The sequence below is a fragment of the Phyllobates terribilis genome, unplaced genomic scaffold, assembly GCF_046119375.1.
Source record: "Phyllobates terribilis strain yellow unplaced genomic scaffold, ASM4611937v1 Scaffold_5__5_contigs__length_657084704, whole genome shotgun sequence".
In the NCBI taxonomy this organism is placed as follows: Eukaryota; Metazoa; Chordata; class Amphibia; order Anura; family Dendrobatidae; genus Phyllobates; species Phyllobates terribilis.
Window position 1 is genome coordinate 464,068,202 of NW_027362765.1, and position 11,427 is coordinate 464,079,628.

At 39.7% G+C, this 11,427-nt stretch overlaps 1 protein-coding gene across 2 annotated transcripts; it reads left to right on the plus strand.

The window, feature by feature from the left end:
* The first annotated feature begins 2,859 nt into the window (after positions 1-2,859).
* Positions 2,860-11,215, plus strand: EGR2 (early growth response 2). 2 transcript variants are annotated; one of them, XM_073685406.1, is made up of 2 exons: positions 2,860-2,981; positions 7,898-11,215. In XM_073685406.1, exon 2 carries the CDS (start codon positions 7,903-7,905, stop codon positions 9,037-9,039), a length of 1,137 nt encoding a protein of 378 aa, XP_073541507.1. In that variant the 5' UTR covers positions 2,860-2,981; positions 7,898-7,902; the 3' UTR covers positions 9,040-11,215. The 2 variants fall into 2 exon arrangements, with proteins under 2 accessions (XP_073541507.1, XP_073541506.1); XM_073685405.1 differs by lacking the exon at positions 2,860-2,981 and adding an exon at positions 5,601-6,181 and having other exon boundaries at positions 7,898-11,214.
* Positions 11,216-11,427: the final 212 nt, after the last annotated feature.

An 11,427-nucleotide genomic window follows, 5' to 3' on the forward strand; every position in this document is an offset into this window, starting at 1 on the left:
TAGACCCTCCACAGCTAGAGATGGTCTTTGTGGCCAAGCTAAGTGTCCATGATTATGAAGAAGCCTGGAGAACTATCTGTCTGCCAACCATTTATTTCACTTGTGTGGTCACCTTTAAATAAGATCTGGGACAAAATTATACTTTGTACATTATATACAAAATAACTTCATGTCACGTATCCTTTAAGTGTCCGTTCATTATAATAAATGTGATAATTTACCTTAATGCGAAATTTAACAATGGATATTATTATTGTGCTAAGAGGGAACAATGTAACTGAAGATGCCATCTCTGCTACAAATCACAATGATGGTCTGCTGTGGACAGAAGAAATCTGCTTCATTAGTCCTTTAGCTATAATCACTAATTGTCACGCCTGCAAAGTGGAAGAATTCCCATTTGCGTCAAAGACTGAATGGTTTATGATCAGGCTACAATTTTTTTCATTGTAAAATTTTTGTGGTCCTGACATAGTCTTATCGTTCTTTATTTATTTTATCTAACGGTGGAATGACCACATTTCATGGAATACTATTCAGACATCAATGATGTATAAAGTCCAATGTGTTGGGTCTATAATCCTGGTTATTTAAACTAAGGGCTTAATTCATCATAGCATTTTCGGCGTTTTTTTGGCTACCTCTCAGTAAGCAACTTTTTTTTTATTTGCTGCAAATTTACAAATTCATCAATTGATTTGCGCCTTTTTTAAAAAAAACCTCTCTTGTTGTTTATTTTTTTCCGATTTTTATGTCAATGTGGCTTTTACAAATGTTTAAGGCTGATTCATCAAATGCGACTTTTTAAACAGTTGCAAAATTTGGCACAAATGTCCCCCAGCCCCACTTCCCCGAAGTGATTTTATGTATGCCAGTTTCTTTTGATGCAACTTTTTCACCATTTTGCACTAAATAGTCGCAAAATGAGTCAAAACCAAAAAAAAGAGTAAGTGTGATTTTGTGTAAAATTCATGAAGCACATGTGCCATTTTGAGGAATTTGGCGCAAAATAAAAAAAAGTGATGACAAATACTACAAGACAAAAAAGAAACGTGACTTAAAAAAAAAAGGACAATTATGAATCAGGGTCTACATTTCCATTTTCAGCAAATTTACTTAATTGTAAAAGGTGTCTGCACCTTTTGGCTTCATTCCTCCTGGTTTTCAAGATCTCTGCTTGCCATTATTCAGTAGTAACCTTCATTATTTATATCTAGAGGCTGAATATCTATTCAGGTCATGTAAGGATCACTGATACAAAGTACAAAGCATCCTAGCAAGCCTGTAGAAGTAAAAAAATGGAAGTTCCAACTTAATGGCAACAAGCAGATATAGTAAAGAATTGATAAATAACATGCAGGAAAATTGCAGAACTTTTAATGTAAAGTGTAAAATCTATTTTATTCCTTCCTACTTATTTATAAAACATAAATAATTGAATAAAACTTTCTATTGATGCCAGCATGCCCCATTAGGAAAACATATCTTCCTATTTTTATTAATAGGAAAGATTTAATCAAACTAAAAAAATCCTGAATAATATAAAATCTTGGATTTATTTAATCAAACTAATAAATTCCTGGATAACAATCCAAAATCAATGCATCAGGGCAGGAGTGAGGACACCACTGAGTGTGAGGGCGTCTTTACAATATGATGCATTTAAATGAGAAGTGGGGGAGTATTAGGTGGATCTATAACCCCCTAAAACCAGTGCTGGAGTAGCACCATAAGGTGCATCCAGAGCCATTGATGCTGCATCATTCCTGATTTGTAAGGGGAACAGAAGAACATCCACAAGGGCCCCACAGAACACAAGGACCAGAAAGCTGCCAGGCACAAGGCTCCAGTAATGGCGGCATCCTGCAATGTGACCAGCCTCTCTACTTAACTCAGTTATCCCCCAGCTTGGACTTACTTTTTTTTTTTAACTTTTTTATTACTTTCATGTTATTTTTGTGCAACTTTTACAAGTGCAATTCAGCTACAATCCAGCAAGATCCTGGAAGGTTGAATGATCCAAGTGATCAGATGTAAGTATCTGCAGAATTATCATTTTTCTAATATAAATCTGACTACAAATGTATTTATTGGTGGAACTATATATACTGCTAACGAAATCTGAGCAGCTGGTAAAGTTTCTAACGAAATATCTGCCCTCTCATTGTTCTCTTACCCCAAACAATCAAACTCTTAAGAAATAAAACGGATTTAATAAAACCCCCGGGATAATATTGCTCAGTATCCTTATGCATTATTATTAGATATAGATCTTCTAGAGTGACTCCAATTCCTAATATTATAAGGTAATAATCGTTCATTGAAGAAAAAAAGTCACATTTTCCTAACATTCCCTCTGAATTCGTTGTGTTTTTAACTGTCCGTCTATTAAATACTGTCTTATTAGATAATCAATGCAAATCTTCCCAGTTGATGATTTAATTTTGTATTAAAAATAAAGTCTTAAAATATTAAACTTTTCAAACCGGCAAATATTAATTTCGTTCGTTAGAAATGTGCTAAAAGATCAGTAAAATGAGAATTCTTTACACGATATGCAATTCACTAGTAAGTGTTCGTTAGATTTCATTCTAATTTAATTTTTTGCATCATAATTGTAATTAGTTTTAATACAACTATGCATACTTTAAGCAATTCCTATGTATTTTTTTACATTTATTTTATTATCGGTGTTAAGTAAATGTAAGATATTTGGCTCTTTTGCATTAATTCTTTACTTCCTTTATAAAATGGTAACGCAGCCCTGATGTTTCCCACTGATCCCTAGAGGAATCTCTATTGTTTGGGCAATTTGCATAATATTTCTTTCTTAAGATCGGGCCGCACACTCCTTCCCCCATAACACAACCCACTCAGCTCCACAGATTCCAGCCAGAGGTCCACGCCGCAGCCTGAATGCCCTCATTGAGGATACTGCTGCTCACAATGCTTGGCACCCACCTGCAAGTGCACCCTCATTGGTAAGAGGATCACTTCATCAATCCAGCTTTTTTTTCTCATAAAATCTGTGCACAAAATAACTTGCATTAATTTCCACACCCTGAGTAATTTAAAGGCATATTATTTCTAGCATGTTAAGGATGCCTTTTTTTTAAAGAGATGTCAGAATACAGAGATGCACAATAGGATTCACTAAAATAATTGATATTTACTTCACTTTTAATTCAGTTAAAAATCAAAAAGAATTCTAGAGCTAGCACAAATAATGTGCTATATCTGCTCCTTCCACCAGGTGGCGCACGGGTTGAAATAAACTTTACAAAGAGATATTTTAGCTTCTGTTTAAATGTAAAATTAGGTTTATATGGGACTAAAACTAAAGTGTATGTTTATAACCAGCTTAGTGATTTCACTATATGCACTAATAACATGTAAAATTGTGTTGTCCTGTTATGGATCATTCCAGAGACTTTAGACCTCTGGGGTTAATCAGAAAGATCTGATGAAGAGTAGGATTATCCGGACAAAGAAGCTCGATAATGTTCTGTTTTTACTGATGGATCTGCTGCCAAAATTCTACAACATTTATTTTTTTGTTTAGGTTAGGTTGTGGAAATCAGAAATAATTGATATTATTTTTTAAGGAATTACATATATATATATATATATATATATATATATATATATTTATATATATATATATATATATATATATTAGATACAGGCACAAGAACTATAGAACCGCGCATCCAGATATATAGGGAGCTACAGTATATACAGATACTATGTGACCCCACTATATAACCAGTAATAATATTCATTCCAGTCCTACAGTCCTAGACCCCAGGGTCGCTAATTGCCTCCCCCCAATCTGCAACAGTAATCGGCTGCTCAGTCCCCGGTAATTATAGATTTGTAGGACGCGTTTATGATTATGGAGAAAAGGGAAAAAATACTTTATGAAATACTAAGATGATGAATTGCTACATTTTTTATAGGTTGACAATATAATATATATAATCTCCAATATATGGTATTCATCTGTCATGTATGTATCTGTCTCATATAGCTTCCATTTTTCATGTGTATATATCCATCTATCGCGCTCATATTTTTCCCATCTCTACATCTTCTATCTATCAATATTTCTCTCTATCCAGCGATCTATCTATCTAGTATCTACCAATTTCTATATATCTATCATTTATCTGATCGTTCAGTCTATCATCTATTAATCTATCAATCTATCTCTCTATCTATCTCTCATATATTCATCATCTATCTATCTATCTATCTATCTATCTATCTATTATCTATCTATCTATCTCTCATATATTCATCATCTATCTATCTATCTATCTATCTATCTATCTATCTATCTATCTATCCATCTATCTATCTATGGTATCCAGAGTTAGTATGGCGTGCCAAGTAACCCACCAGTAACATTGACTCTGGGGGTCCACTGTTTAGCTACATGCAAATATTACTTTACCCTCATACACAAATTTACCTATGCTTCTATTTAATAAACTGGGTTTGTTACACTAAAAGAATGATGAGAAGCTGCCTTTGTACATAGGAAATCAACAGTATTTTTCAAACTACTGCTCATGTGGAAAGATGGGTACCCGCTCCTATACAGGGGCCCACCAGGGGATTCACCTGTTCTCCTGTGGGCCAGTCCAGGGCTGATTATATCTGTCTATCTATTTTATCTATCCATCATCTATCTCTTTTTATTGTATCTTTATGTAATCTATCCATCCATCCATTATATATCCACATCAAGTACAAACCCATCATATTTTATCACACAGGATGATTATTGTATCTTGGGCGGTGATGCTGAGAGTAGTAGTACTTTGTTGATTGTTGTGACTGCAGATCAGACAGGGACACAGCTATCCGGGCTGATTGTACCTCGCTATCTCATCTATCTATCTAGCCTTTTATTGTCTTCTATATATCTTTCTTCTATATACTATCCTTCTATCTAGCTTCTATATATTATCCATCTATCTGTCTCTCCTTCTATCCATCCATCCATTATATATCCACACTGAGCAGGGACCAATCATGTTTTATCACACAGGATGATTATTGGGCGGTGATGCTGGGAGTAGTAGTACTTTGCTGACTGTTGCGGCTGCAGGTCAGGCGGGGACACTGCTCTCGGGGCTGTATTCTGGGCTGGCTGTGACGTAGCAGCTGCACACTTCTCTGTACACCACTGACATGACAGGCTCTGGGCTGTGGCTGGAAATGCAGCAGTCGCGGCTTCTTTCCAGCAGTCAGTGGGATTCCGTGAGTGAGAAGTTGCGGTTGGCGCGGCATCTGCCAGGAGCGGTGTGTAGGCTCCTACAGTACAGCCGGGCGGCGTGTGCCGGAACCGCGCTATATATGGCCGGGGGAGGGCGCTCTGGGCCGGATCTTGGCCTTATTAGGTGTGGACCGGAATCGCGGCTGCTGTGCAGTGCGCTGGCCGCGCCGCGCTCTCCTGTACTGGAGCGCTATTGGGAGCCTGCAGTGCGACACAGGTGGCGTCGCAGCTTTCCCCGCGCACCGCGCTCCCTTCTCCGCGCCCGGCGCTGCCGCACTCTCCGCTCACTGCGCTCTGACAAGCGGCCCCATTCATCGCTCCAGCGCAGCGCAAGCCACGCCCATTTCTCCATTCATAGAGCGCCAAATCCCCGTGACATCACGCCCAAGGCGGGGCAACCCTTCCCTGTTCCTGTCCATATATGGTCCGTGACGTCACGGGCATTCAAAGCTTCAGAATAAATACTTTAGAAGGCACACTTTCCATTTAGTGCAATTGATTAAGAGCTCGTGCACAGGACCCTGGTTCTGTGAGCCCACACTACAGCAGCTGCACTGACATGTACACATGCTGCTCCTATGGCCACTAGCTCCACTATTCATTCACTTTGGATGTAATCTCAGAGTTACAAAGGAGTTTTAAGGAAAAAAAAGTCTCATTTTATTTTTTTATTTATTGCATTTTTTTTCTGTAAATCTGTCAATCTGGGGCTGTTAGCTGATGACATGATGACGGCCAAAGCTCTAGAGAAAATCCCAGTGACTATTGGGGGATTTATGCACCAGATGCCAGATGCTATTTATCCTATGGATGAATCTTCTTTGCCCACCTCTGTTACTATCTTCCCTAATGTTGATCTGGGAGGACCCTTTGAACAGATGAGCAGTGTCCCTGGAGGTAAGAGCAGCACCATCATCATCATCACCTTCATCTCTGCAGATAAGGCTCAGTGCTTGTGTCTTGTGCAAGCTGACATCTCTTGCTCTTGCTATGTAATATTAGAAATGTGACTTTTTGGGCTCATTTTGCTATTTTTCACATTGACATTAGGAGGAATAGATGTTGCATGTGTTACTGAAGTGTAATATAACGTGATCATGACTTAGGTGAGTTCAGGGAGTTCATGATCTCTATAAACCATCTGCTGCCAGGATCTGTTACATAATATACAGTGGGGCCATTCTCCAGAGAAATAATGAAGGGGCTGTTATCATTGTCCCCCTTCACAAAATATATATATAATCTATTAGATATAGGTACCTTATACGTGTATTATAGATGGACTATATACGTGTATTATAAATGTATAGTATAAATGTAGTATATTATAGATTTGCTATATATGTGCAGTATAATGTACTATATAAGTGTATTACATAGATGTGTAGTATAGATGATGTACTATAGATGTATAAGTGTGTTATAGATGTACTATATCAAATCCTATACTATAGATGTATTGTATAAGTATATTATAGATGTGCTGTATATGTGTAGTATAAATGTATACTATAGATGTATTATATGTGTATATTATAGATGGGCTGTATATGTGTATTATATATGTGTAGTATAGATGTGCTGTATGTGTGTATTATAGAAGTACATGGTATTATAGATGAGCTATATGTGTGTATTATAGAGGTATATGTGTATTATAGATGTGCTATATGTGTGTATTATAGAGGTATATGTGTATTATAGATGTGCTATATGTGTGTATTATAGAGGTATATGTGTATTATAGATGTGCTATATGTGTGTATTATAGAGGTATATGTGTATTATAGATGTGCTATATGTGTGTATTATAGAGGTATATGTGTATTATAGATGTGCTATATGTGTGTATTATAGAGGTATATGTGTATTATAGATGTGCTATATGTGTATTATAGAAGTACATGGTATTATAGATGTGCTACATGTGTGTATTATAGAGGTATATGTGTATTATAGATGTGCTATATGTGTATTATAGAAGTACATGATATTATAGATGTGCTACATGTGTGTATTATAGAGGTATATGTGTATTATAGATGTGCTATATGTGTATTATAGAAGTACATGGTATTATAGATGTGCTACATGTGTGTAATATAGAGGTATATGTGTATTATAGATGAGCTATATGTTTGTATTATAGAGGTTATGTGTATTATAGATGTGCTATATGTGTGTATTATAGAGGTATATGTGTATTATAGATGTGCTATATGTGTGTATTATAGAGGTATATGTGTATTATAGATGTGCTATATGTGTGTATTATAGAGGTATATGTGTATTATAGATGTGCTATATATGTGTATTATAGATGTGCTATGTGTGTATTATAGATGTGCTATATGTGTATTATAGATGTGCTATATGTGTAGTATAGAGGTATATGTGTATTATAGATGTGCTATATGTGTGTATTATAGATGTGCTATATGTGTATTATAGATGTGCTATATGTGTATTATAGATGTGCTATATGTGTATTATAGAGGTATATGTGTATTATAGATGTGCTATATGTGTATTATATACAGAGGTATAAGGGCATTATAGATGTGCACCTATAGATCACTTTCCATGATACTAAATGCTGCTCTCTCCCCTTAGATGGAATGATCAATGTGGACATGAATAGTGACAAGAGGTCCCTGGATCTGCCCTACTCCAGCGGTTACCCCTCTGCTCCTCGCAATCAGGCCTTCACCTATATGGGCAAGTTCTCCATTGACCCCCAGTACCCCGGGGCGAGCTGGAATACAGAGGGCTTCTTTAACATCGTGAGTGCCGGCATCCTGGGAGTGACCCCTTCTTCATCTTCCTCCACCACCTCTTCCAACGCCTCGTCCGTGTCCCCCAACCCTCTGTCCAGCAGCCTGAGCTGCAGCATGGCGCACGGGCAGAGTGAGCTGGAGCACATGTACTCGCCCCCGCCGTACTCCTCCTGCGCCGCCGAGATCCCCGGCATGTACCAGGACAGCCCTGCCTTCCTCAGCTCCTCCACCGGCTCCTCACTCTCCTACCCGCCTCCTTCTTACCCTTCCCCCAAACCAGCCTCGGATGGCACGATATTCAACATGATCCCGGAGTACCCGCCTCTCTTCCAAAACCCGTGCCAAAGAGACCTGCACCCCATGACTGAGCGCAAGCCCTTCCCGTGCCCCCTGGACTCCATCAGGGTGCACCCTCCGCTCACTCCTCTCTCCACCATCCGCAATTTCTCCCTAGCAGGCGTCACCAATGAGGGGTCCCGGCTGCCCAGCGCCTACAGCCCCCCAAATCTTCCTCTACGACCCATCCTCAGACCGAGGAAGTACCCGAACCGCCCGAGCAAGACGCCAGTGCACGAGAGGCCGTACCCCTGCCCGGCTGAAGGCTGCGATCGCCGCTTCTCCAGATCGGATGAACTGACCCGACACATTCGCATCCACACCGGCCACAAGCCCTTCCAGTGTCGCATCTGCATGAGAAACTTTAGCCGCAGCGATCATTTGACGACGCACATCCGCACTCACACAGGAGAGAAGCCTTTCGCCTGCGACTATTGTGGCAGAAAGTTTGCTCGGAGCGATGAGCGCAAGCGACACACGAAGATCCACCTGCGACAGAAGGAGAGGAAGAGCTCAGCGAGCGGAGCAGGCGCGACACCTAGCGGCAGCACGGGGAACGAGCGCTCTCTCAGCCTCAGCCCTTGTTCTGCAGCCTCCTCCGGCAGCGCTCAGATGGGACTGTGTCCTAACAGAACATCCTAGAGGCAGGGACATGGCTGAGGACGGACATCACTGCCAGCAGGGCCAGCACCACTAGCCACTGAGCTACCGGGACTCACACTGGAAGATGCTGGCTCAGGTACTGCCAAAGACTGGGCATTACATGTGGGCAGTGAAGAGGGTGAATGATCCTCTCTGTGGGGGCCAGGGTGCACAATGTGTTGTGGAGGGAGTCTGTCCTATGATCCATCACTGTACTCAATCTGTACATTGCAGCACTGACCCTATAGAATCCTATGCCCTTTAGGACATTGCAGCACTGACCCTATAGGACCATATGCCCTATAGGACATCACAGCACTGATCCTATAGGACCCTATGCCCTATAGGACATTGCAGTACTGACCCTACAGGACCATATGCCCTATAGGACATTGCAGCACTGACCATATAGGACCATATGCCCTATAGGACATTGCAGCACTGACCCTATAGGACCATATGCCCTATAGGACATTGCAGTACTGACCCTATAGGATCCTATGCCCTTTAGGACATTGCAGCACTGACCCTATAGGATCCTATGCCCTTTAGGACATTGCAGCACTGACCCTAACTAGCAGGGACTAGTAAAGACTAGGACACAGCAGAAAAGTAAGGAACCTAGACTGTACCTAAAAGGATCGCACCACAGCCAACAGAAAGGTGCAATTAGTTACAAAATGATTGCTTTCATCCACTGATCAGAAAATGTATCAAAAGTGTTAAGAATTGTATTTCCTGTGCAGGCAATACAAAATGTTACATTGTAATCACTTTCTCTAATTTCCCTCATATTATCAGGTTTTTATGAAAAATGTCAAAACCAAAATCCGATCCAAGAATAAGAATTATCAGCTCCCCCATTTCCGCTGGATCCATTTCTGTCTTTGGCTTTAAAAAAGACTTAATCAAAATTTTCAATATCCTAAGGTTACGTTCCCACGATGAGATTTGATGTTGCAGATATTCTGCACCCAGTAAGTAAAATAGGTTTAAAAAATTCGCAGCGCAAAAAAAACTCATATGGGGAACGTAGCCTAAAAGTTCATTTGACGGCCAAAATCCCATGGCGTCCCTAGAGCTTAGCAGAGAAGAGGTCACCTACAGAGGCGCACAGCAAGCAATGACTTGGTACCTAACGTTCTGTCTTACCCTATACACTTTGTTTTAGTCCTACTAACTGCATATAGCTGTTCCCCGTGTGAGGTTTGGATTTGGGGTGACATGGTAACTTTGAAAGGCGTTCCATTATTGGGAGACACCTGAAGTAGCCATATACCTGTGCACTTTATCCTCATCATGACTGCTCTGGGCAGGCGGTGTGATATGAAGGGGTACGTTTGCATCTCCTAGCCCTAATGTGTTTTACATTTATTTTTATTTTTTTTAAATTTTAATTCCGTAGTACCTGACATTTTAACCAATACAGCGTGATTAACACAAGTGCAATCTAAATGACGCCAAAAGATTACTTTTTTTGCAGACTTTACAAAATCTTGGATCACTATTTTTGCTCAATGTGTCCATGTAAGAATTACACTGCGACTGTATTGTTGATCTGCACTGTTTTTTACAGCGCTCTCCCCTCCTAGAAGGTACAGATTGTGATTTTTTTTTTTTATGTAAGAGAGGCTAATTTATTTAATGTATGTAAATACCGGCTGTATGTTAGAAAGCATGCATTCGTCTTCAACAGTGTTCTTGGTGCCTTGTGTAATGTGGACCGGTGTCCCCAATGTCTGCATGTATATATAGGTTGCCTTATCGATGAGAAATATGGTCCCATACCACTCATAGAGCTGTATATAACTGCCAGTTAATAATTGGGAATTTTTCTAGAATCTCTATTTTTGTACGCACTGTTTTGTGACTCAAAAGTGTTAACTTTGTAGTACAGGTTTTCAATGTGTACAGGCGAATCATACTGTGTACACATAACTCAAGGACTTAAAGGTAGTGTTAACTTTATTAAAAACAAACAAACAGCCGCTAACTGGAAATTAAAGATTGAGATGTACTCAAAGGGTGTCTGTAAATAAACACTTTTCAAGTATACAACTTTGTCTTTGGGTGTCATTGTGAACTTGGGGCAGATGTATTAGGCAGGGTCCACATCTATGCATTGCTCAGTATTTTACAAGGGCTCATTCACACGTCAGTTTTTCTCGGAAGAGCGCTATCCGTTTTTTTTCCCGGATAGCACTCGCACCTATGATATTCTATAGGGCTGTGCCCATGTCTGATTTTTTTTTTTCATCTGATCGAAAATATTGGAGACATGTCCTATTTTGATCTGATCGGATCAAAATCAACAAAGCAAGTCTATGTGTCCGTGAAAAAAATTGGACCGCACTTAGATGACATCCGAGTGCAGTCCTATTTTCATGG

Bases quoted from the DNA above. Each gene is read 5' to 3' on its own strand.
- EGR2 (XM_073685405.1), top strand. From the start codon at position 6,010: ATGATGACGGCCAAAGCTCTAGAGAAAATCCCAGTGACTATTGGGGGA. The intron at 6,182-7,897 runs GTAAGAGCAGCA...CTCTCCCCTTAG, and splicing joins GATGAGCAGTGTCCCTGGAG to ATGGAATGATCAATGTGGAC.